The sequence below is a fragment of the Dunckerocampus dactyliophorus genome, chromosome 2 (assembly GCF_027744805.1).
Source record: "Dunckerocampus dactyliophorus isolate RoL2022-P2 chromosome 2, RoL_Ddac_1.1, whole genome shotgun sequence".
In the NCBI taxonomy this organism is placed as follows: domain Eukaryota; kingdom Metazoa; phylum Chordata; class Actinopteri; order Syngnathiformes; family Syngnathidae; genus Dunckerocampus; species Dunckerocampus dactyliophorus.
In genome coordinates, this window is record NC_072820.1 from 42,179,115 (window position 1) to 42,206,895 (window position 27,781).

Genomic DNA, 27,781 nt, shown 5'->3' on the forward strand with positions numbered 1-27,781 from the left:
TGTATTTGTACAGTAACCCGTGTATGTATTTTGTTATAGGTGTTAACTCTACTTTTGAGACTTTTTGCAGGTTTTAACAATGTTGGATATACTGTCACTGTAGTCAGGTAAAACAGACCTTGGAATGTAATGTAATGTGTGATGAGAGTAAAGTAAAGACATGGTTGATATGAGCTGGAATCATTGACAACCAAAATAGAGGGTATAGCATATTGAGAGCTGTGTGTTTAGCACCACCAATGCGTCATTTTTTATAACCAACATTTTTTGAAACTATGTATGTATGTATGCATGTACTATGCATGTGTGTGTATGTGTGTGTTGAGATTACAGTAGCGTGCCTTTGCAAATTTATCTAACATTAGCTTGCCCTCCGTTCTGGGCAGTTTAGCTGCAACGATAAAGATAAACTGTTGTTAATCAAGCTAGTTCCTGAGTGGAAGGGAATTTTTCTCATATCGCAACTCTCTGTTTTTTTAAGGAATATTTGCTGCTTCCTCTTATTTATTTATTTATTTATTTATTTATTTTAAGGCCTTTTCCTATATTCTGATTGCTTGTTGGCCTCTAGCTAACCTATTGATGCAGCTCCTCTTCCTGTGTAAGTTTAACACTCTGTCTACCAGAATTCTGCAACTACTAGAATGACCATAGCAGTCATTTTGACTCTTTGTATATAATTTGGATTATCATTAAAAAGATCTAAAAATAAATTGGTGGAATAGGTAAAAAACACATCAGGACACTAAATGAAAACTATAGTGATTGAGTGTTTGATTGAATTGACACAACATAACTTCTCTGCAATTACACATGCAAACTCGAACTGCAACCATTTTCTCTGAAGCAAGGCTAAAGCCTCCATAGCTGTCACCTTCTTTCTACTTGCCATTTTTGTCTCTCTTGGGTTTAGAGTGATGCTACAGATAGGTTTTAGCATCACAGAGAATAAAAAACAAACAGCCAATAGAGCAGGAGGAAGGGTGGGAAAAATGTAGCAAATAGTGAAATATGACACCCCCTGTAAAAATCAGGCAGTCAATTGTTATGGTCATTCGAGGTAGTAATATTCAGAACTCTTTTGTGTTTTGAAATTTCAATGATAAAACAATGTTAGAATAAAATATACACACATTTAGGAAAAGTCAGGGTCCTATGGGTACATAGGTTTTTTTTTAACCACGTTATGACATTGCAAATTTTGAAAACAGTCAAAATGACTGCCTTGGGAGTTCGAGTGTTAATTGACCGCTGCGTGACCTCTGACTTCTCTGTTTTCTCGTATATCTGGCAATCTAACAATAACTGCTCAATAGGTCTTTGCTTACCTGCCCATCATTGCCGGTTTGGTATTTTGACAGTATGGTAAGCCTCTATCCAAAAAATACCATGCACAGAACACATTTATTCGTCAAACTAAAGGCAGAAGTGTCTGGGTGAATGCTCAGGTGCTTCCTATTTGCCAGGTTGTTTGTAAGGGCGAATAAATTAGGCACTTTTTTGAAAACATTTTTCCACCAAATCACTATGAAAACTTATTTGAAGGCACTTTGATAGCACCACAGACCATAAAAATGGACCTTCTTGACTGAATTTAGTGACTGTGAAGGCTGAATTATGCTAAAGCGAAGTCCCTACGCCGACCCTTCTGATAGCACCTTGATTTATGTATAGCTCTTTGACTGGGGAGGAGCGCTTGATGTGCAATTCTCCAATGAAACTCTCATTTCTGTTAGATTAATTATTTAGCTTCCGGTGTAGTAGTAAACAACAGCCACATACAGCCACATACAGCCATCTACAGCTGTAGATCAGGGGTCTCAAATTCGCGGCCCGCGGGCCATTCGCGGCCCACCAAATCGTATCTTGCGATGCCCGCGCTGGACATCAAAGAGTAGTGTAACTGCAGCCCGCAACATCTGGGCAAACTCAGTGTTACTTACATACTTACAGGGGCAAGTAAACACCAACACTGAACTAACAGTGGTGATATCACATGGATGTATTGTGAATTGTATCGTATCGTGAGGTACCCTGAGATTCCCAGCCCTACTCCCAATACTTGATGCGGCCCAGCCTCACCCAGACTCTACCTCCACCAGCCCCCAGTCAAATTGAATTGGAGACCCCTGCTGTAGATCATTGTCAATCAATCTCCATGCAGGACTGCCTGTTTCCTGTTGTATGCTAGCGATCATACATACAAGGCAGAAGTTATGCGGCTGTGGGTCGCCCGGAATACTGAATATGAATCTTCAGTTAATGGAGGACGAGCAGGAGGAATATGTTTTAACAAGGATACAAAAACGCTACAGCCTAACGGCGCCAGGACAATCCACAATCAGAGGAGTGAAATATGCGTGAGTCACTTAATTTCTTGTGTCCAATCTTGTAACTTGATTATTAAAATTCAAACGAAATTAGAACTTTGAGAGCGTTTAAAGAGAGAAATGTGATCAAATGTGAATGCCTGTCAGAGAAAAGTGTATAAAGTGTATGGTGTGGGGTTTTACAGCCCTAAAACATAATAATTGTACAAAAATATAGTCGACTACTTTGCGTATATCTCTTATTGCGGGCTATTTTCAAGATTCAAGATTCAAGAGAGTTTTATTGTCATGTGCATAGTACAACAGCAGTTAAGCAACAACAACAGAAGAGACATTAATACAAATAAATAATACAAATAAATAAATAAAGTGCTATGAGTGTGTGCGTGTGTTGCGTGCGGCGTGTGCAAGTGCTTCGTTGAGGAGCCTGATGGCCTGTGGGTAAAAGCTGTTTGTCAGCCTTGTGGTCCTGGACTTCAAACTCCTGTAGCGTCTGCCTGACGGTAGGAGTGTGAATAATGAGTGTTGTGGATGTGTGCTGTCCTTGATGAGGTTGTGTGTTCTGCGTAGGACTCTAGATGTATAAATGTCTTGCAGTGAGGGGAGGGCTGCCCCAACAATGTTCTGTGAGGTCTTGATCACCCGCTGGAGTGCCTTCCTATCACGTGTTGTACAGTTACCGTACCAAACAGTGATGGAGGCGGTAAGGACACTTTCCATAGTGCATCTGTAGAAGCAACTCAGGATTGTGGTGGACATGCCAAATTTCCTCAGTCTTCTCAGGAAGTACAGTCTCCTTTGGGACTTCTTCAGAATTTGTTGGGTGTTGTGAGACCAGGTGAGGTCCTCGCTGATGTGTGTGCCAAGGAACTTGAAGGTTTTCACCCTCTCCACCTCAGTCTCATCAATAAACAGGGGTCTATGCGGCTCCTTTTCCCTTGTTCTTGGGTCGATGATCATCTCTTTAGTCTTATCTGTATTGAGAAGGAGATTGTTATCACGACACCAAGCTATGAGGTCCGCCACCTCTCTTCTGTATGATGTTTCAACACCACCAGTGATCAGTCCGATGACTGTAGTGTCATCAGCAAATTTAATGATGCTGGTGTTGTTCTGGGAGGCCACGCAATCGTAGGTGAAGAGCGTGTAGAGGAGCGGACTCAGCACGCACCCCTGTGGGGTCCCAGTGCTCACAATTCTTGAGCTGGATGTGCGATTGTGGACTCTGACTGACTGGGGCCTGCCTGTGAGAAAGTTAAACACCCAGTTACAGAGGGAGGGAGACAGGCCAAGTGTGAGGAGCTTATTTGTGAGTTTGTGGGGGCTGACTGTATTAAAAGCAGAGCTATAGTCTATAAATAGCATTCTGACGTATGTGTCCTGGCCCTGTAGGTGAGAAAGGGCTGTGTGGATGGCAGTGTTGACTGCATCATCCGTGGACCGGTTCTGGCGATATGCAAACTGTAGAGGGTCCACAGTTGCCGCCGGGATGCTCTTTTTGATGTGGGTCATGACTATTCTTTCAAAGCACTTCATAACAATAGGAGTGAGTGCTATAGGGCGATAGTCATTCAAGCAGGTCACGTTGCTCTTCTTGGGTACGGGCACTATGGTGGTGGACTTAAAGCAGGTCGGTACAGATGCTTGTTTGGGATTTGGGTTATTTTGGGAACCAATCCCCCGCTATAAATGAGGGAACACTGTACTGTATATTTAAATATAATTCACAACATCCTAAATATTTTTTCAGTGTACAGTCATCTCGTTTATCACGGTTATTGGTTCCAGGCCCTGATAAGTGAATTTCCGTGGAGTAGGAATTAATATTATTAGTATTTTTGTAGTTAGAGCATAGAAAACCTATTTATGACCTTCTAAAACAGTTTTTACCATTATATAACCTATAGTAGTGTTATATAAACTTTGCTTTTCAATATTTTTTTACTAATAATGGTCCATAGTCAACCACAAAACAGTGATCATTGATCAATTCATGAATTTTTGAAAAAACGCGATAGAGCGAGTGAGCGATGTTCGAATCGCAATGTAGCGAGAGACGACTGTATTCTGAAAAGCATTCTGTTTACTACGAAGCATCACATCCACAGTACACAAGTCCATGTGTACTGTCTCTAAGATGAGATGAGTTCTCACTGTCAGTGCAGAGCAGGCGATTTACTTCATAAAAATATACTGCAAATGCATAAAGGTCCAAAAAGGCATAACTATGCAATAAAGTGTCTCTCGTTACCTTACTGCCGTCTACGAATGAGCGTTTCTCAAAGATACTTTGACAAAGCAGCTTCTACACTGTAAAATCCATTAGTTAACCTTGCTTAAAAAACCTGCTAACCAAGTCAATGGAACTTAATAGTTCTAGTTGACCACAATACGGTGTACAAAAGTGTGAACTACTGTACATGTCACACTTTGTAACTTCTCTCTTTAGAATGAACTGGTACAGCAGCCGCCCTTCATTATCATTTCAGGCCTGTTCAAACACGGACATGCAGAGCAGGGATCATCTTCGAGCTGAGATGACATCATGTCTCACATTCTAAACGGTTTCTGTGGTTAATGATGTTATTGACATTGTGCTCCACGTTGTAGTTGCACTGCACAACCCTGTTCCATCACCCCGGCTCCAGACACCACAGTAACAGAGACATGACTTCACAATACTTCCCAATGAAAGCCTGCGTTGCTTAGCAACTCACCGTCCGCAGTGGCTAGCTAGATACAGGGGTGTTTCCTGCCTGATGAGAGAGATGTCTGCGTGTGTGTGTGTTGAGGGTAGTCCTTGTAAATTTAGCATTTCGGCAATCCACTATGGTGCATACATTGAAAACTCATGAGCTTGTAGCCTATGACTATAGCTTAGAGCAAATGAAGTGGCCACCTAATAATATGGACCTGATTTGAATTTGACCATGCATATTCCATTGTGTCATTATTCTCACTGCTGCACAATATGCATCCATACATTCATGAGCAGGGGCTATGGAAGTGGCTGCCTTTTTTTTTAAATGGACAGCTTCTTGGATGGATAGTTGAATTTCATTAGTGGTGTTTGTGGTGGTCCCTTTTCTAACCTGTGGCCGTCTCCAGCTGTCAAACGTATACAAGGGCTCATGCGCTGTTTCTTCTTTTCCCCACCTCATCTTTCAATTTTGAACATTTCGTTTGTCAGTCTCCCTCATCCCTTCACCTCCTTCTCTCTGTCTCTAACCTCCACCCCTCCATATCATTCACCATCCCGTCCACTCAGTTCTTGCACACTTTTCTACCCAGCTCTCATATGGTACTGATATAGGCACCCTAACAATATGATGCTATTTTCCCTCTGTCATATAACTCCCTGCTCCTGATAAGCCAAGTCAGCAAGTGTGTTTGCTGTGTGACACCAACAGGATTTTCCACCCCACAAGTTGAGATGCATTTGTTGAGAGCCTTGCAACTCATCTGAGGCATCTTATTTACCACTTAAATTCCCATTTCAGAGATGGTGCTCAATCCCTTTACTACAATTTAACATTTGACCCTTTGGATTATTATTTTTTAAATTGTGCATTAGCGTCAATACAATCCTTTCGGAATTCCAGCCAATTGAGAGTTAATTGGTTAATTATTTCAGTTAATTGGTTCTGGACTCGACTGTGACAAGTACATTTACACAAAGTTGGATTCATATTTATAAATCGAATATTTTTGTAGTTAGAGCACAGAAAACCTATTTACAACCTTCTAAATATGTTTTTTAGAGCCCTCTAGACATGAACTAACATTCCTATAGTCACCTTTACACTCATATTAACCAATATAGTAGACACAATAAGAGAAAATAAGACATTTTAGACATAAATAAGAAATAATATAGACTCACACAGTAGCATTGGTTGAGTTCCTTGTTCTTTTTTTTACTGCCTTTTCTGGACAGCACTTCCTGTGGTGGCTATTTTCTCATCAATGTAACATTACTGACACCTTGTGACCAGTGCAGAATCCTATATTGCATCACAAAGTCTTTGAATGCATAGTCCGAAAGCCTTATTTTATATGTTAGTTAATTTAGCCATTTGTATGCTTAACTTTATACCTAAAAGTTGCTTAAATATACATATTTTTTCAACCATGAAACCGCAGTGATTTAATTAATACATTATTGAAAAACCATCATAGAAGGAAGCTCCGAAATTTAAAACACAACGTGGCCCGGGATTATTGCACAGTCAAAACTCAGTTTTTGCAAGCCCGGTTTTCCTAATAAACTAGTCCGTTTGCCCTGTACTGTATCATCCTGTGAAATGGAGTGGCTTCCTATGCATTACAGAGTCACTGTCCTTGCATTTTTTGAGTGTAATTGCTAAATAGCTTGCCATGGGGGGCAAAGAATGTTGCAAGTGCCAGCACTTTGATAGAGAAGGGGAGAAACACTATTGAATTTGATCTCGCCATGAACAATGGGCCTCATTCACGAACATCTTCTTAAAAGTCTTCTTAAGAAGTGTACTTAAGAAGGCGTGGGTTGGAAACTGCGCCACATTCACGACACGTTCTTAAGTAGGGATAATCGTTCGCACCGGTGTTCTTAGGTTGATGAATGCCAACTGCGATGGCCGTGCATGTGAGGCCTAATTTGCATAGGTCACCGCCTATTATTTCCTATATAAGGTAAAAAATGTGCCGTGCGCAACAGGCAGCTGGAGGCGGAGATGGCAACGCGCAAGAGCAAGACTGAGAAGCAGCTGGACAACAAACAAAAGAAAAACTTCAATTCTACTGAAATAGAGGTGCTTTTACAAGGAGTGACTGAACACAAGACCACCTTATTTTCACGTGTATCCACCGGTCATCAGGCCATCCAAAAAGAGTCGGCATGGAGCATCATTGCAGGAAACATAAATGCCGTTTCCACTGAGAAACACACCACCGCAGAGGTTAAAAAGAAGTGTTTTGACTCAAAAAAATAGACTAAAAAAAAAAGATTGGACTGCACCGGAGGGATCTGAAGGAAACGGGAAGTGGGCCATCAATCAGAAACCAAACCATTTTGGAAACTCTAGAAACTATTTACACAATCATGATGGAAAAATAAAGTCAAAATACATAGTTTGTGTGTGACAATTTATTTTTTCTGTGGTTACATTTGATTAGACACTGCCTAATTAATACAGCAGCCCCGTGCTCTGGCTCAAGACGTGGCTGGGGGCGCATGTCGTTATCTGGGGGTGCTACGTGCGCAATAGGCACACCACGTTTCATTGCGATGTTATTCTGATGATCCTGCACACCTGCAAGAACAGAGAGGGAAGCCTGAAGCCTGAAGCGGGACATCAAATATTCGTGACTTTCAGCAAATAAATCTAATGGTCCCTTTACATTCTCTCTCTGCGCAGCGCACGTCCAGACAGCTACTTTTTTTTGATGAATTGGGATTTGAATATATATTTATCCATGGAGTATATTTTAGTTGTTTTGATGATAAATAATTGTTGGGATATTTTATTTGCACTACATTTTTTGGGATCAGGTTGCAAAATCCATCATGAGGGCGATTGCGCATTGAAAGTGCAAGCTTTGCTTGTGCGTAAGAGTCCTCCTGAGCGTTCGTAGAATTTGTTCTTAGATCTAAGAACTGTGAGTTAAGAACACGTTTCGTGAATGCCAAAAATCTTCTTTAAGAACACATTTGTGCGTAAGAACGTTTCGTGAATGAGGCCCAATAAGAGCTATTCATCATTTATAATTATTTCAAAATGTTTTCGACATATACTGTAAATCTATCAGTATTCTTTATTCTTTAATTTATTGTTTGAATTTTTGGGTGTCTGAAATTGATTCATTGGATTTGACGAAGTATACTGTATATTGGCAAAATCCTGTTGGTGCCACTTATCCTGTTCCGGGCTACAGGTAAGCTGGAGTCCATCCTAACTGAACCTTGACTGGTCAGCAGTGAATGACAGGTCCCATATACACAACTAAACATCGATATTCATGGTGACACCTATGGACAAGTTAGAATCCACATTCAACCTAAACCGATGTTTCTGGAATTTGGTGAACCTAGACAAAATCCATGCAAGCAGAAAAAACCCTAGCTGACATTTGAACCCAGACCCTCTGGGCTGCGACACACGTGTTCACTGCACTTCCACCATGCTGTCTGCAGAATGTACTTATCGGTGAATTACAGAGTCAGGTCAGCCCTTCATGGATGGTACAAATATTATCCAGTCATCTGATACAGTGACTCAATTGGGGACCCAGGAAGACTTAGATGCATTTATGTCGATGTGAAAAAGCACTTGCACACTCTTACACACAATGACAGGTTGCACATTACAAAGGCCTGCAGCAGTAAGCCTCAATATTTCATGAACATCCTTCCCTCTCAGTTCCTTTTCAACTTTTTTCTTTAATGTTATTTTGGTATCTTGAGCATTCTTCCCAAAAAGTTTTTTTTTTTTTTCAAGAAAACAGCTTGAGTATGACATTACTGTCAGAGTTGTGCATTGACAGCACAAGAAAACTCACCAAAGAGCCGGAAAATACTTGGAGCAGTGAAATATGGAAGAGGAAGACAATTTTGAAGGGGTGATGCCGCTGCCTCGCATTTTGTATTAAGCCAGTGTTTCTGAAATAGTGGGCCGTGCCCCAGGGGTGACTTTCAATATTAGTGCTGACCTGCCACCATGTACGCATTTTTTGTACTCATTATGCATTCCATAGGTGTGTGATGGGTTTGAGGTCGATTCTTCCACACCAAAGTCATCCAAGCATGTCTAAATGGACCTGGCTTTCGGAAGTGGAGCATTTTCTTGAACTGTTGCGACAGCATTGGAAGTCCAAAATGCCTTGAAGAATTGCTGAAGAATAAAAATATACATGGTACATGAATGAGGTCTAACCCAGCGCCTGAACGCCCTCATCCACAGACTTCAATCTGAATATTAATGAATGAAGGATTTACCATCGTGTGGCTGCGGCTACATGACACTCAGGCTCATGACAGGAAGACGATGCCCTGCCATCTTTCCATCGTTTCCTTTCTTCCCCTCCGTCTTTAAAAGTTGCATATTAAACGTCAAGACCACAAGGAGTAATTTCTTAGAATCCTCTTCTACTTCTACATGCCAATTTCTTCTGGCTCTTTCATTTTGGACTGCTTCAGTCTTCCCGACAGTTTATAATGAGGGAACACCCTCGCACACACGCACACACGCATGTGCACGCGCGCGCACACACACACACACTCCCACACACGTCACTTATGATGTATGCCTGAATGTCACTGCACTTGTGCCACCTTCACTTTCACACGTGCTTCCTTGTGGCACTTTTTACTTCAAGGCTCAGTGAGTTTTTAATCAAGAGGAGAAATGTGTGATCATCCTCTGGTGCTTCCATCTGAATCGTTCTCATGAACATAATGTGGAGTTGTGACGCCAGAATTTCATAAGGTTGCGTCAAGTCAGCAGTTGTGGTAACAAATAGAAGTGAAACAAAGTTTTTGGATTGTGAATTCATATTCGGAAGAAGTGAAGTCAACCATTTATCACATGGAGCCCATTTTGTGATACAGGGGATTGAAATGTTGCGGTGAATTGTATTTCGTTGCGTGGACATTTTATGTACCATAGATTCTTTAGTGCAAGCTATTTTTTTTTTTTCATAATTCATGCACTTTAGCTTAGGCACTTTCTAAACTATTGGCACAGGCACTTTATGAATTATAAATGGTGCAATGTGGCTTAAGTATTCTGTGGAATGCATCATTGCATAGGTACCTTGTGTCCAGTGTGAAACTGTGAGATAAAGTTTATATTTACGTGAGGTGCATTGTGAGATGTATTCTGTATACTGTTGCTGGGTGTTATATCGTCTTCTGTGTGAACTGAATGGGAGTGCATGTCTTTGTATATGCTGTCACTTTATTGTGTCTGGTAGTATTGGATATTATATCACATATGCTGTCTGTAAGAAGCACTGAGTATCAGTGTTTGTTAGGTGGTGTTGATGAAATGTGCTAATGTGCTTTAAATGTTAGTCAATGACAACACTACTTAACAAAAAATACAGTTTTTGAATGAAGCTTTTTGTTATTAAGGGAGGAAGAAAAGTCCCAACATGCCCCTGTGTGAATAAGTGATTTCCCCCTAAATCTAATAACTGGTTGGGCCACCCTTAGCAGCAACAACTGCAATCAAGCGTTTGTGATAACTTGCAATGAGTCTCTTACAGCGCTGTGGAGGAATTTTGGCCCACTCATCTTTGCAGAATTGTTGTAATTCAGTCACATTGGAGGGTTTTCCAGCATGAAGCACCTTTTTAAGGTCATGCCACAGCATTTCAATAGGATTCAGGTCAGGACTTTGACTAGGCCACTCCAAAGTCTTCATTTTGTTTTTCTTCAGCCATTAAACCAAACAAACAAACCAAACCAAACAAACAATTCAGAGGTGGACTTACTGGTGTGTTTTGGATCATTGCCCTGCTGCAGAACCAAGTTGGTTTCAGCTTGAGGTCACAAACAGATGGCCGGACATTCTCCTTCAGGTTTTTTTGGTATACAGCAGAATTCATGGTTCCGTTTATCACAGCAAGTCTTCCAGGTCCCGAAGCAGCTAAACAGCCCCAGACCATCACACTACCACCACCATAATTTACTGTTGGTATGATGTTCTTTTTCAGAACAAAACTCTTTACACGAGATGTAATGGGACACACACTTTCCAAAAAGTTCAGCTTTTAGGTTACGGAGATCCTCAATCATCATCAATCGTCTGTCAAAATTTAGATGTAATGTTCTTTCTAATGGTGGAATCATGAACACTGCCCTTAACTGAGGCAAGTGAGGCGTGCAGTTCTTTGGATGTTGTTGTGGGGTCTTTGGTGATCTCTTGGATGGGTCGTTGCTGCGCTCTTGGGGTAATTTTGGTTGATTTTGGTTGGCCGGCCACACCTGGGAAGGTTCACCTCTGTTTCATGTTTTTTGCCATTTGTGGATAAAAGCTCTCACTGCGGTTTGCTGCAGTCACAAAGCTTCAGAAATAGCTTTGTGGCTAGAGAAATTGAATTCAGGTGTGATAAACCACAGTTAAGTTATGTTTTAATGGGGGGACAATCACTTTTTCACACAAAGCCATGTAGGTTTGGGTATTTTTTTTCCCTTGATAATAAATTTTTTTTTTTTTTTTTTTAAATGGCGCCGTGTGAGTGGCTGCCGGTTACAGCAGCTCTGTACTTTTCTTCCACCTTTTAGTGTTTTTAGAGTATTTTAGTCTTCTTCTTACTTTTTCTTTTGGTCGCATTTGGTCGAGTGTGCAGCTATGGAGGTTAATATTGTTACTTTTTTAGTCTGCGCCTTGATGCTCTTTGAACTTTTCAGTTCAACTGTGGGAAACCTCTTCAGCCACGGCTCCCCATTCAACCAAGGCTCAATTGTTTACACCCGGGATCAGCTGTTAGCACTGTGCCACACATCCCCTCTCTGCGCGGAGAGGCCGGAGATCCCCAAGGAGCTGCGGAGGAGCAGAAGAGGATGCAGGTCGGGAGTGAAGTGCAAGAAGCGGAAGAGACGGTACAAGCCATGTCTACCGTCTGTCATCATGGGGAACGTAAGATCTCTCCCCAACAAGATGGAAGAGCTAACGGCGCTGATCCGACTGCAGAGGGAGTACCGGGAATGCAGCCTTATGTGCTTCACGGAGACGTGGCTGAGTGAACTTTCTCCGGATTCACACGTCACACTGGACGGATTCCAGCTGGTACGAGCGGACAGGAATGCAACGGAGAGCGGTAAGAAGAAGGGAGGGGGAATCGCTGTGTTTGTGAATGATAGATGGTGCCACCCGGGACACATCTGTGTGAAGGAGCAACTGTGCACCAGAGACGTGGAACTGTTAGCGGTTAGCATGCGGCCATACTACCTTCCGAGGGAGTTTTCACATGTTATTGCTATGACTGTGTACATCCCCCCCTCAGCGGTCGCTGCTGCAGCTATAGAGCAGATCCACACCATCGTCTCTCAACTTCAGAACCAGCACCCCCAATCCCTCCTCCTCATCTCCGGTGACTTCAATCATGCTTCCCTGTCCTCTGCTCTTCCCACCTTCACCCAGTATGTCAGATGCCACACTAGAGACAATAAAACTTTGGACCTCCTGTATGCAAACATCAAGGATGCATACACCTCATCCCCCCTCCCCCCGCTGGGTCGTTCTGATCACAACCTCGTCCATCTCGTCACAGACTACACTCCAGTAGTGAATAGACAACCCCCTGTGAAGAGGCCTGTGAAGCAGTGGTCTGAGGAGAGCAGTGCTAGGCTAAGAGACTGCTTCCAGACAACAGACTGGGAAGCGCTCTGTAGTCCCCATGGCAGTGACGTTGACAGCATGACGCACTGCATCACAGACTATATAAACTTCTGTGTGGAGAACACTGTGCCCTCCAAGTTGGTGCGGTGTTTTCCCAACAACAAACCCTGGGTGACCTCCGAGATTAAGGCCCTGCTGAACAAGAAGAAGAGGGTCTTCAACTCGGGGGACAAGGAGGAGTTATGCAGAGTCCAGAGGGAACTCCGGCACAAGATCAGGAAGGGGAAGGACTGCTACAGGAGGAAACTGGAGAAGCGGCTGGAGGAGAATAATGCCAGGGAAGTCTGGAGAGGCCTGCAGACCATCACAGGCCATGGTAAAGGAGTGGGGAGAGACCAAGCCAGTGGGGACAAGATCTGGGCAGATGAACTCAATCTGTTTTTTAACAGATTTGAGTCTGCCCTCCCTCCCTCCCCTACCAACTCACCACTCTTCACCCCCACATCCCCATCCCAGCCATCCTCTACTCCCCTCTCCATAACTGATGATCAGGTGAGAAGTCAGTTGAGGAAGATCAAGGCAAGGAAGGCCCCGGGACCGGACGGCATCAGCCCCAGAATCCTCAAGGACTGTGCTGACCAGCTCTGTGGAGTGTTAAGGCACTTGTTCAATCTCAGCCTGAGCCTGGAGAAAGTCCCGGCCCTGTGGAAGACCTCCTGTGTGGTCCCGATCCCAAAGACACCGCGTCCCAAGGAGCCTAACCACTTCAGGCCTGTTGCCTTGACCTCTCACCTGATGAAGACCATGGAGAGGATTATCCTGCATCACCTGCGACCCCTGGTGGGCACTCAGCTGGACCCCCTGCAGTTTGCTTACCGGCCTCGGATCGGAGTGGACGACGCAGTGATCTACCTGCTGCACAGATCACTGCTACACCTGGAGGACAGCGGGAGCGCTGTGAGGGTCATGTTTTTTGACTTCTCCAGTGCCTTCAACACCATCCAGCCGGCACTACTCAGAGTGAAGATGGAGAGTGTGGGAGTAGACCAACACCTGACTGCATGGGTTATAGACTACCTCACCAACAGACCACAGTATGTGAGGCTCCGTCACTGTGTGTCTGACATGGTACTCTGCAGCACAGGTGCCCCTCAGGGTACGGTGCTCTCCCCTTTCCTCTTCACCCTCTACACCTCGGACTTCACACACAACTCCACACAGTGTCACATCCAGAAGTTCTCCGACGACACAGCCATCGTTGGTTGTGTTTCAGAGGGGAATGATCTGGAATACAGGACGGTCATCAGGGACTTTGTCAGCTGGAGTGAGCTTAACCAGCTGCAGCTCAACACCAGCAAGACAAAGGAGATGATCATTAACTTCCAGAGGAAAACATCTCACTTTACACCGGTGAACATCCAGGGAGCGGACATAGAGTTGGTAGACAGCTACAAATTCCTGGGTGTTCACCTTAACAACAAGCTGGACTGGTCCGTCAACACCCACGCCCTCTACAAGAAGGGCCAGAGTCGCCTTCACCTGCTGAGGAGACTGAGGTCCTTTGGTGTGTGCAGGGCTCTTTTACGGACCTTTTATGACTCTGTGGTGGCCTCAGCCATCTTCTATGCTGTGGGCTGCTGGAGAGGGGGCAGCACGGACAGGGACAGGAGCAGGATAAATAGACTGATCAGGCGAGCTAGCTCTGTCCTGGACGGTCCTCTGGACTCCGTGGAGGAAGTGGGGGAGAGAAGGATGTTGGCTAAGCTGACATCCATCATGAACAACACCTCTCACCCGCTACATGACACTGTTGTTTCCCTGAGCAGCTCCTTCAGCACCAGACTGTTACACCCACGGTGTAAGAAGGAGAGGTTCCGCAGGTCCTTCATACCGACCGCTGTCAGGCTCTACAACACCTGCACCACCTGAACCATGTTGTAGACACTATGCTTTCTTTACACTGTTCTCTTTACTTGTCTTGCTGCTGTAACAAGTAAATTTCCCCGCTGTGGGATAAATAAAGTACATACAATACAATACAATACAATACAAAATGTTTCATTTAAAAACTTGTGTTCAGTTGTGTTGTCTATATTTTAGTTAGTGTTGAGTAATATTTCAGTTTGTTTGATGATCTGAAACATTTACGTTTGACAAGCATGCAAAAAAATAAGAAATCAAGGCGGGGGCAAACACTTTTTCACACCACTGTACCTACTGAATACATGATATGATATAGCTTGTAAGGGTGCATATTTTTGCACATGGCACACACGTAGACGTGCTAATGGGATGACATGTGTGACTTGTAGGGTGTTATCTTCCATACTAATTGTCTCCCTATGAATTTTAAACACAATGTGTGATGATTAGAAACTTTTCGAGCCGTATCTGCTCCAGGTGTGGGTTGCTACATGTAGATGGACTTATTCTTGGTGTGACTGTCATATTCAACGGGGAGTATTGATGTGTGGTATGAAGCAGAGTGATGTGTGTGGATAGTGGTTGTGCTGAGATGAATGCTGGATCACGTACTGTGTGAGTTACAGTAAACACAATGGATGATATCTATTCAGGGAGACATGTCTCTATTGATTGTAGTCGGACTGTGCGGGTTTCATCTTTCCCTGCTGCAGATTCATTTGGCTAGTTTCATGACCCACTTACAGTTGGATCTGTGGGGAACTTGAATCAGTTAAAACTTCATTTACTGATCACATAGAGCAGCTGCAGACCTTTACAAACACATTTCCGGAACGGTAATTACCATATTGACCCGATATAAGACAATATTTTATCCTTGGAAAGAATTCTGAAAAAGATGGATTCTATTATGTCCGAGGTCTCGAAATGTGATCCTGGAGGGATGCTGCCACGACACAGAGACCCACTCGAAAAAAGTTCCCCAAAGATGTGCAAGACAGCAAGCAACAGGGTCGGAGTTATGATGCCAGCTTTGCAATGTTGTCATGGTGATAAATGATCAGATCATCAAACAACTGTAAAGCAGCTAAGGAATATACTACCAAGTGTAAGGTCTGGAGATGGCACACCCAGAAAGATGTGCTTAAAAATGTACAGTCAGAAAAGGCTTATCGTGGTCCACAAACTGGTCACTTCCATGAGATTGACAGGAGGGTTTGTGAATATGTGACTGAAAAACTTAGTGAGGGAATGCCCAACACCAGAGCTGTTAAGGAAATCACCACAGAGCTGTTACTGGAACTGGACTGGAGTGGAGCTGAACAGTAACAGACGGATGTTCTGGGTCTGACATAGTGCCTCACTTCATCGCACTGCTCTTTTATTGAAATCTACTACATATTTCATCCATTTTCTACTGTTTATCCTGTTCAGGGTTGCAGGGAGCTGGGTTATATCCCAAATGCAAGGCATGCTGCACCCTGGACAGGTTGCCAGTCAATCACAGGGCACATACCGAGACAGACCATTCACAGTCACTTGAACATTGTCACAGACTGGGCACTGAACCCTTGCTGCCTGGAGGATTTCTTTTAAAAAGAAACACTGACTAAAGCTTTGTGGTTTTATCGGCACCAGTTCTTGTTGATCTGATTGGTCAGCAACTGATGTTACAAATAGAACAGTTGTCCAACCTTGCATTACATAGCCCTAACATTTGCAGATACATTTGTGATGTAAAACTGATTGTTTTGCTGTATTTACACAAGGGTCTACAAATCAGTTTGAGGCACAAAATGAATTTGCCCTCGCTTGGGTCCAACATCAGTGACATCTGACTTTACAAATCTTCTGGATGTAGGACAAAAATAGACCATAGACGCACTCCAAACTTTTGTAGACAGTCTTTGCAGAAGAACAGTACCTGATTCTGTATGTCTTCATACTTCTTCCAGTCTGCTGTTGTTTTTCTTCTTTAGGCAAGAAAAAGAAGGAGTTCAAATGTGTGTTTAAGACGGAAGAGTGTTTGAGAGGCTGTGAAGAATCCACATGAGGATACTTTTAGAGGTGCTGATGAGTTTTTATCATGCTTCCTCTGTGATGATTGTGTGTGTGTGTGTGTGTGTGTGTGTGTGCGTGCGTGTTTGTGGTGTACAGCAGGCTTCTACCGCTCAGAGTTTTGACAGAGCATATCTTTGTGTATATTTTCTCTAATTGAATCCGTCCCTCAGGGCGTCGCTGCTAGTTTATACGCTGACACTGTGAAGGTGTGCGCCTCGTCTGCATGTGTGTATGAGTGTTCACACTCTTGCAGAACAATGAAAACATTCTTTCTTTATCGTTTAATTATAACCCCACAGCTGGAGAGAGGGAGGAAGGGACTGTGGGCAGGAGGGGAAGAGTTATTGATTAAATTAGTCACATTCTACATATTTTATGTCTTGCTTTGTCTTTAGCTCTCTGGCTGTGGCTTCCTTTTCTCTTCTACTCAGGATTTCTCTCATTTTGTTTGGTCTTAAAACCTCAAATAAACAGTATATTTCAACACTTGACAGGGTCTGCAGTTCACAAGTAGAGCGTGTCTATGGGTTTATAATTTGTGTGGTAAACTATCACCAGATACAACATTCAATCATTCTGGACGACTTGTTCCAAGCAAAATCTGTTAATAAATCTATAATCTCCATCTTTATTTTGTCTTTTCAGGGGGGCCTGCCCCACTATTTGAAAAGCACTGGTATAAGTCATTGGTGGTGTTGAGGTTAATGTAACTTACTTTCATCCTGGCGTGGGATCAATTCTCGATTCACAATCACCCTGCGATTAACTAGCAACCAGTCTGGGGTGTAGTCTGCCAATTGCCCAAATCTAGCAAGGATAAGATCCAGGGGCCCTGCGGTCTGGAATAAGATATGTGGTAGAACAAGAGATGGATAGAATTGGAGTCTTTTACAGTGAGTAAGCGGTTGACGCCGGTTTACGCCATGTGCGATGCCAGATATTGTAACTGAAAGGGGCACCAAACGTGTAATAACGTGACATATCAAGCACAACTGAAAGTTATTTTCTAACCAATTGGCATATTAAAATAGAGTATGACTTTAATATATATTACAAGATGGGCATGAGCAGGCTCTACTTCCTGAGGATGTGTGCAGTGAGCTGCTGGAGATCTTCTACCTGTCTGTGGCTGCCAGTGCCCTGTACTTTGCTGTGGTTTGTTGGGGGAGCAGCACCAGCAAACAAGTTATCGGCACTCAGTTGGGGGCGTTTGCAACAGTGAGAGACAGGAGGACACTGGACAAACTGCTCACCATCATGGACAACCCCACCCACTCGCTCCATCGGACAATAGAGGGGCTCATTCTCCAACTCCTCCAGTTCCGTTCCCACAGTGAACGCTACAGGACTTCATTCATTCCACACACCATCCAGCTCTAAATACCGCACCTGTCTGTAAAAGATAATTGACAACATTATTGTTTTTTTACATGTCACAAATGGGCGTAAATTTAACTCAGATCACCTTTTATACACAACAGACCCAAAGAAAATATTCAACAGTGTTGCAAATCACTGTAGTTATGCCCTGCGAAGTGACTGCAACCTCTCTGGTACCGCTTGCAGGAGACTAACCCAGGAACAAGGCAACATGCTTTGAGACAGGTCACAAAGCATGTTGCCTTGTCTTGAACATTAGCTTTCTGAGTCCACAAATGGTGGCCACATCTAACTCTTCTTGACTTTGACAGCAGTCGGCATCACTATGAAAAACACATTACTGACGCCTACAGTCCATACTGTAGGTGAGACATTAACGACCTAAATAGTGCTCGCACTTCAATCGTAAACTTTGACAGGAGATTTACTGATCACAAGCACACTTGTAAATTCTTCAGCTTTACCGTATGTTTTCTCAATTTTTGAGTCTGGGGCCTTTGTTGAAGTTTAATGATTAATTTATAGAAGTGAAAAGTTCTTTGGTATCACAAGTTTATAAGACCTACCTTCTAAATTATGGCCATTGCAGTTTTGCATGTCAACAACACTTTATGCTCCCTAAAAAGTCGAGGGTTGAGGATTTTTGTTTCCTGTTTAATGATCCCACTAACCACTGATCTTTTTAATTGCATCCCTTTGGACTCACAGCACCTCCTGTGTATGACATAATCCTGTTCTGCCTTCCACAAGCAGCCATCATTAACCAACTGATGCTACTAAGGTTCTTTGTGGCCATCTCCTCCAATTTCGCCTCCAGTCTGCATGTATTATTCAATACCTGGGTTCAATCTTGTATGAGAGCCACCATCTATCACTTCTAGGCCCTGTATCAATGTTCACTGTGAATAATTCTTCGGCTCATGTATTTATTTATGTGTGGTGCCAATCTTCAAGTCCAATTTGTCCAGTGAGGTCACTTCACTGAGGTGCAGATGAATGTGATGTTCAAAGTCCAAAAAGGCCACATCAGTCTTTGTTGTACTTCCATAAAGTCAGTCAAGAAAGCGAGGAAAGCGACAGACATTAATCTGGCTATGAGTTGTATTCCAAAAGCAACACATGAACTCTGACTTGCATAATTATTGAGTAACTTTTTTTTTTTACTAACTTATTGTCTGGAAAACGAATTACACCTGATGCGCCGACGTTGAACACAATCCATTCCAGAAGGCTGTCCATCTTGATTTATTCATATTTTAAAGAAGTTATCCCCATGAAAAATAATGGGAATTGAATAAATCTGTTGCAGGGTTCAGTCATCCAACATGGAACTTTTTAATACGTTCAATAAAGATAATATTTTAACAGTTAATTGTTAAAAAAATAAATTCTACAAGTAACTATAACTATACAAGTAACGTATATTCTTTCCCATTCCTATCATTGTGGTAGAAAACTGGATAAACATGCACAAAAAATGTAAGAAAATCAAAAAGAAACACAAACAAATAAGACAGAAAGGAGGCTGCATTGTCTGGTCCTGAAATTGTGTTTCTTGTATGACTTTTTAATCATATTTTCCTTGAAATTGAACATCAATTCCTGAGTTGTTTGACATCTAGTTCGGCATCTAGTTCAACATCTGTATTTGGGAAGTGTACACGGGTTGGATTCGTCTAGCTTGGAACGGGTCAGAGGTGGTGTCATATCAACAATGACAACACTATATATGTATATATATATATATATATATATATATATATGTAGAGATGCAAAATATATTTTTTTCAAACTGATACTGATAACTTTTTGCTTCTCAAGACCGATACGATACAGAAAACTGATTACTTTTTTAAATCTCCTTTATCTGTATCTCGAGGTAAGAAGGACTCAGAACAAATTTGGATTTGATATACTGTACCTGTTGATTTTTCCTAATCAAATATCATGACATTAGTAGTACTGCATTACTATTATCAGGAGAACAAGACTATAGAGCGGAGGGAGCCAACTGCTCTGGCACAGCAAAGTATATAATTACAGTTTTACATGCCTAAAACAATTCGAAGTGCATATAAACGAAATAAACGAATGAAAGGGATAAATGAACAGTTGAGGTTATTTTAACCTTCATTGACGTGACTGTTCCCGAAGACACAATGTGGCAGCAAGACACCACACATCTTCCAGTTTTGTCATGAGTAGTTTCCTGAATTCAATCGTGTTTTTCACCTTCTTTATCAAAATGCTGGCACTTGCAACTTCCTTTGGCTCCATTTTGGTTTACAGTATTGAGTTAAGAAACAGAATTCACAGAAACAACTCATGTCAAAACAGGAAGGTGATGCTGGTTGATCTTGCTGCCACATCGTGTCTTTGGGGACGGTCGCATCAAGAATCATGTCTCCAATGATGGTAAAACTAACCATAAATGTTATTTATCCTTTTCATGTGTTATTTGTGTCAATTGTTTTCTGCAAACTATAATTGTAAAACTACAATTGTGAAAACATATAAAAACATTTTTCGCTTTCTGGAAAAAAAAAAAATGCTGGGTTTACATTATTTCTTATGGGAAAAAATTGATTTGGTTAGCATCAGTTTAGAGTCAGACCTTCTGGAACGAATTAAGGATGCTAACCAATGTTCCACTGTAATGGATAATATGCATAATAAGGGCCCTTTAAATGAACTGATTATTTTTGTGGTATTGTTGGTCAGTTGGAGAGATGTCATAATAAAAGACCCCCAGGATTTTGCAATGTTGTTATCCCACCAATTCTTTCAAATTTAACCAATCTCTGCGGCTCATGAACCACCGTATAACTCCAAACATTGCAACCTCCCGGCAAATTTTGGCCAATGGTTTCCATTTTTTGTCAATCGCATTTGTAGCGCTCGAATGTGTACATCAGCTGTCAGAAAACAATGAATTGCGTCCATGCTCCTTGCTTTCACGTCCTCTCTTCCTTGTTTAGATTGACGGAGATGCATGATTTTCCTTTATACAGTGCAGTGTAGGTGCACTATATTGCTGTTGAATGAAGCATATTTTGCCATGTTGGTAGGGTGCGATTTTTTTGTTTGTGTTCTGTAATATTTGTCCATTAAATGCTTATTCTTCAACACATCTCCCTGTTATAATTAGACAGAGGATTACAAACATTCACTTTCTCACATAATTTTATCGCAACACTATAACTTCTATTAAAATTTGTGCGAAAACAGCAGAAAAATCAGGCATTTAGGGCCTCGACAATCTCAAAAAAGTCCTGCAAAATCTTGGGGGTGACTGATAATAACATATTTTCAAGACTTCCATCAGCATGGTTCAGGTTGTCTGCAACATGACGGATGGTATTGTTGTCACTTTTGCCCCTTTTGTCAGGCCCATGCTGACCTAACTACATTATAGGTTGGTAGGATAAATGAGTGAGTTGCGACTAATGTAATACAACGGAGGTAGGTCATCTGTCTTTTGTGGGACATTTCTCTTTTTAGATCACACATCTGGCACACATAAACACACAAACACATACACATGACACACGGGTGACGGGTTTATCCTAACGTTGTTAAACTGGGATGAAGCAGGCTGCTGATGTTGCCTGTACAGTGGTGTGAAAAAGTGTTTGCCCATTCATATTTGCAGAACATTTTTAATTCAGCCACATCGGAGGGTTTTCTAGCATGAGTCTCCTTTTTAAGGTCATGCCACAGCATCTCTATAGGATTCAGGTCAGGACTTTGACTCCATTCAAGTCTTCATTTTGTTTTTCTTCAGTCATTCAGGGGTGGACTTGCTTTGGATCATTGTCCCGCTGCAGAGTCCAAGTTGGTTTCAGCTTGAGGTCACCAACAGATAGCCGGACATTATCCTTCTGGATTTTTTGGTAGAAAGCATAATTTATGGTTCCATTTATCACAGCACGTCATCCAGGTCCTGAAGCAGCTGACCATCACACTACTACCACGATAGTTTACTGTTGGTATGATGTCCTTTTTCTGAATGTGGCGTCACTTTTACGCCAGATGTAATAGGACACACACATTCCTAAAAGTTCAACTTTTGTCTGGTCAGACCACAGAGTAAGTCTTGGGGATCATAAAGATGTTTCCTGGCAAAATTGAGACGAGCCTTAATGTTATTTTTGTTCAGCGGTGGTTTTCGTCTTGGAGCTGTCTTGGAACGGCCATTGAGGCCATTTTTGCCCAGTGTCTTTCTTATGGTGGAGTCATGAACACTGACCTTAACTGAGGCAATTGAGGCCTGCAGTTCTTTGGATGTTGTTGTGGGGTTTTTTATGACCTTTTGGATGAGTCGTCGCTGTGCTCTTGGGGTCATTTTGGTTGGCCGGCCACTCCTGGGAAGGTTCACCACTGATCCATGTTTTCCCCATTTCTGGATAATGGCTCTCACTGTGGTTCGCTGGAGTCCCAAAGCTTTATAAATGGCTTTATTATCTATTCCTGACTGATAGATCTCGATCTCAGCTAAGTTATATTTTAACAGGGGGTCAATTACTTTTTTTCCACTGGGCCATGCGGGTTTGGATTTTTTTTCTCCCGTAATAATAAAAAGTTTCATTTAAAAACAGTTTTTTATGTTCAGTTGTGTTGTCATTGACTGATGTTTAAATTTGTTTGAACATTTAAGTGACAAACATGCAAAACAATAAGAAATCAGGAATAAAGAAAACACATTGAATGAGAAGGTGTGTCCAAACCTTTGGCCTGTACTGTATACTGAAATATTCTCATCATGTATTGTGTAAAAAGGACATAATAAGTATGTGAAGCCTTCATGCATGATCACGCAAATGGAGCAATTCATAGACCTTGAGGAAACAGTGGGGCAGAATGCACAAAGTCTGCATAGTCAAACTCTTTAGTTGGTTTTTTTTCATTTGTGGTGCTTTTCTGATTGGTTTCACATAGCTTAGACTGGCATTAGTGCAAACAAGCCTCCAATAGAGAAGCCTACGCAGAATCAATTCAAGTAATGTGCTCTGCATCAAGATGTCACATTTTCTCCAACTCCAATGCCAGATGCTTCATCATGATCTTACCGAGCTTGTCAGCATCTGTTGTTTTTGCCTTACCCAGGCATTTTGTGTGTGTGTGTTTTAAGTGCATACCCAGCACCTGAATGTTTTCTATCAAGCCTTGCAAAAAGATTCTCAGATAACAATGTGAAAACAGAAGCTATGACTTTCTGAACAGCCACAAGTGAGCGTCCAATGTCAGTGTGTCTTTGTCCTTGAGGTCACCGGAGAAAGCTGAGACCAGAACTTATTTTTAATGTGTCAATGCTTTGAGTTTTGTATGCTGTTATCTGTCAGTTGTGCTCCTTGACTGCCTTTTCCTGTACATGGTTTGAGCGAGCATCCATGTTGGTGATCCTGCTGAACTGTGTAACCTTGGGAATGTTTCATCCCTGTGAGGACATCGACTGCAACTCTGAGAGGTGCAAAATATTACAGGTAAGACCATTTCTGACTTTTTATAAGCTTATGAGTGTTTTGCTTTACGACACCGTCTTCTGTTCAAACTGCCTTAATACCTTAATATATCTTTGGCATCTTTGGGGGTGATTTTGGTTGTGACGGTTTGGTTTAAAGCAGTGCTTCTCAATTATTTTCTGTCCAGCCTCCCTAGGGAACAGAAATGTATACCCCCCCCAAACAAAATGGAGAGCTGTGATGCATACAAACGTATTCACGAGTCAAATTGCATGCTGAGTACGATAAATTTGTCCATGTTGGCAGATCTGCACTAACACTGAATGTACTTCCTGCCTGTCACGCCCCCCCACAGTTCACCGCATAAATAATAATAGTAATTCATTTTAAATACGGTCAACATCAAACATTTTAATAAGCACACAATAAATCTCTATATAAGCTACATTTGCACTATGCAAAAAGTAATATGAAATACGTATCTTCAACCATATGCTAAATTATATACACAACGATAGGCGAAAGGAGACTTGTTATCATTTGTAGTAATATAAATTGGCCAATGCTTTACATTTAAATCAATATGAGCTTTTGCATTTTAAGAGTTCATAATAATAACTACCTTGAAGATAATTATATTGAAGGGGATTTTTTTCCTTGATTTTTGGTGCTCCCTGGAGGGCATGGCGGCCTTCATATTTGCCTACATTGCCTAATGTGCCAGCAGGCTTTGATTATTTGGTATGTTTTTTTATATTTATTCATGCAGACAAATAGATGTGACTAATCATGTTGTAAATGCATTAAATGTGTTTCTAAAATAAAATAAAAAATGTCCAGCACATCTGGTCTTTGTAGGTACCCCCATTTGCATTACTGCAAATGGAAATAAACAAAAGCTTTGTGTGGAGGCGTTTCCATTAAGTTGTGTCCTGTCTTTAACACAAAGCCAATACTAATGGAAGAGCATTTTTTTTTTTTCTGTTTTTCCCACGGATTCATTTTGTGCATTGGATGAGAGAGTCAAGCAGAGTGAGCAGCATGCATGCGACGGAATAGATCAGCTTGTTATCTGGCACTGTTCTTCTTGCGCAGTGAGCTGATAACGTCGTTGCAAAGTGGTTTTAAATATATTGAATCACAATAGTCCTCTGTTGTTCTTCTCGGTTGATTGGTGAAATTGAGCACTCTCATCCCACCTTGAGATGTATTCTTTTGGTCGATAAAGTTTGATTTTTTTGGTCGGAAAAATTGCATTTCCAATAAGGGAGACTGCGTCTGTTCTGCTAATTCTATTTTCTCTGTAGGGTTTCATGGAAATTGCATTGCTTCATTTTCTACTGCTCATTCAGGGTCACTGATGAGCAGTCACTGGAGCCTATAAAACAATCTACGACAAAAGTTATCCGTTCACTTGTAGCGGCTAGTTTGATGGGAGTTTTTAAAAGCCTCAGAAATCTTTTGCAGGTGTTTAGAGTTCAGACGATTCAGACGATTAGGTTAATAGCTCGTTTAGAGTACCTTTTCATGATATGCTAATTTTTTTAGACAGGGATTTTTGTTTTTTCTTTACTTTTTTGCCAAAATTATCAATATTAAAACTATAAAAAGCCTGAACTACTTCAGTTGTGTGTAATGAATCTAAAATATATGAAAGTCTAATGTTTATCAGTACATTACAGAAAATAATGAACTGTATCACAATATGCAAATTTTTTGAGAAGGACCTGTATATATATATATATATATATGTTTTACACACTCGTATATGTTTTATAGTAAGAGCAGATCATTTTGCCTTGTAACTTCCATACTGAAAGAGTGTGTGCACCCCTGATATACATGAACAATGTACATAAACTAGCATCAGTTGAACAGTATTGTATTGTTGCACAAAGTAATGTGTTGCTACAAAAATGGTAAGAAAAAGGCAATTAACAATGGAAGAGAGAGAGACCATCTTAGCATTTAAGAATGTTCGTTTTTCCGACAAAGACGTTGGGGTGTTTGACCATGTGTACTTTTTAAGAGTGCCATTGTCGTGCGCCTCGTGTCATTACGCACTTCCATGAAGCACTCAGCCAAGAATGCTACGCAGACCATAGACACGGCACAGTGTTGAAATTACAGATAAGAGCATGCAAAAATGGCAAATATTTGAGAGAAAATGAGTTGGAAGCCCTGTCTCCCTGCTCTGCTCACACACTAACAAAGATGATTCACAGACCTGTGGCGCACTGGCGACCTGTTGTTTTGCATGTGTAAAGTTCAAGACCTTGACACCTACACAACCGAAGTATGTGAGGGGAGAGATAGAAAGTTAAAAAGATGGAAAAGGTCTTTTGAATGGTTCTTACTGTGCAAAAAGTAAAATATCATCTGTGTGGAGGAGAAGGGCCTGACTGAATGGTAGATGAGAGTGAGTTTCCCGTATTGTCCTCACCTCATGTGGCATATGCTGCTGTAATATATGCATGGCCGTGCACTTGTGTGTTCATATGTGTGTGTCTGTGATGAGCGTCTCCGACCCTTGTGATAATAGCATCCAGACGTGTGACAGGCAGAATTAGCGTACATACAGGCTGGCATTTACTTTTGAGAGGAAGTCAGGAAGTGATGGCGCCTGCTTTTTTTCCTGAAACATACTCTGTAAATCATACATTGCAGGGCGGACCTTAGTCGTGGTCCACTCATGAAGAATAATTCAGGAGAAGCTCATGTAAATGACTCGATACTTTGTGGCCGTGTTACACTTCAAAATGTACACAGCATGTTAGTTCCTGCGGGCGCGAATTTGGATAGCGTAGTGCTCACTCAAATCGATTACTGTCGATGCGCACTTACCGAAAATAACAGTCACAACATTTACCTCACCTGCTTCCTCTTCTTCTTCTTTCCTTTATAACTGCGAAATGCAACCACTTGAGTTAGTCCCTCCCCTTCTGCTATGTAACTAAGATGGTGATGATTGAGGGTGGCTATGGTCCATCGCTCCACGCTCACCGTTTAGGGTGTGTTGAGTGCAACATCCGGGCACTGATGTTGTAGTAGTTAGAGCATAGAAAAGCTGTTTATGACTTTACCATTATTAGAGCCCTGTGGACATGTAGTAACACCCCTATAGTCACCTTTACACTCATATTATTTATTGTTTATACTACATTGTGCAGGCTATGGGATCAATGCGGGGACATAAGAGACGGCCACCGCTAGCAAATACTGTAGCTCTCCAATTTACTTGTTCTAAACTTAAGAAAGTGTTTCAAATGGAGTGGAGAAAGACAAAGTAAGAAGTCAAAAACCTACCACTTCCACACAGAATGGGAAGATAACTTTTTTTCTTCTATCATGTTGGACATGTCATGGCTGACTACATGCAGTGTGAAGGTTATCTAGGCTATGGTAATGTCTCATCAATGTAACATTACTGACATCTCTCGAGGAAAAGGCTTCTTGAGACGTCATCTGTACTTCTGTGAAGAAGGTGTCGAACGTTTCGCTCCTCATCCGAAGAGCTTCGTCAGCGAACTAATAAGTGCTGGTAGCTTAGGCCTTAAATACAGTAAGAGTGGACGGAATTGGTGTGCCAACACACTCCTACTATTGGTTCCTTACACTAAGCCTGGGCGGAGTAGTGGTATAATCCTATCCTGCTATTAACACCTCCGATAAAAGGGAAGTGTCGCTCCCTGAATTGGGTATGAACGACTCTGATACTGGCTCGTTAGCATCTATTGTTCTGGCTCGGCCCTGGCTTCACCTCATTTGCAAGACTAAGAGCTGTGGGTTTTGGTCTCAGTAACCTGCTGAACACAGGGTCCAAATTAAACCTCAAACCACCATTCCGATTCAATGATGGGTTCTGTTGTTTGACAAAAATAGCTTCCTTTACTCCTCTTTCAAACCATCTGTTTTCTTTGGCCAAAATTACTGACATCTAGTGACCAGAATACTACATCGATATTTTTTGTCTAATAATAGGCCATAGTCAACCACGAAACAGTGATCCTATATTCATTTTTGAACAAACCATGATAGAATGAGGGAGCGATGTTCGAACCGCGATGTAGGACGACTGTACTACTCAGTGGAATGCAATTATGCAATAAAAATGCTAGGTATAAGTATGAAAGTGCCTGAATTGAAACACAGCCCGTGGCTATCATTTCCTGAAGTGTTTTTCTTGAATATAGATAACATGTACATATGTGAGTTAGCCAACCTATTTGAATGGAATTCCATCTAAAAGGTAACACGGAAAATGAGGTGACAGATGTGTAAGAATCTGTATGACATTGGGCAA

At 41.8% G+C, this 27,781-nt stretch overlaps 1 protein-coding gene across 14 annotated transcripts in view; it reads left to right on the plus strand.

Moving 5' to 3' along the window:
* The window catches only part of cacna1g (calcium channel, voltage-dependent, T type, alpha 1G subunit), a 291,002-nt gene that overhangs the window by 81,324 nt on the left and 181,897 nt on the right, over positions 1 to 27,781 (plus strand). For all 14 annotated transcript variants that reach the window (XM_054766574.1, XM_054766569.1, XM_054766571.1 and 11 more), the window contains exon 3: positions 23,387 to 23,499. In XM_054766574.1, the coding sequence (XP_054622549.1) occupies positions 23,387 to 23,499 (113 nt within the window). The remainder of the gene's footprint in view (positions 1 to 23,386; positions 23,500 to 27,781) is intronic.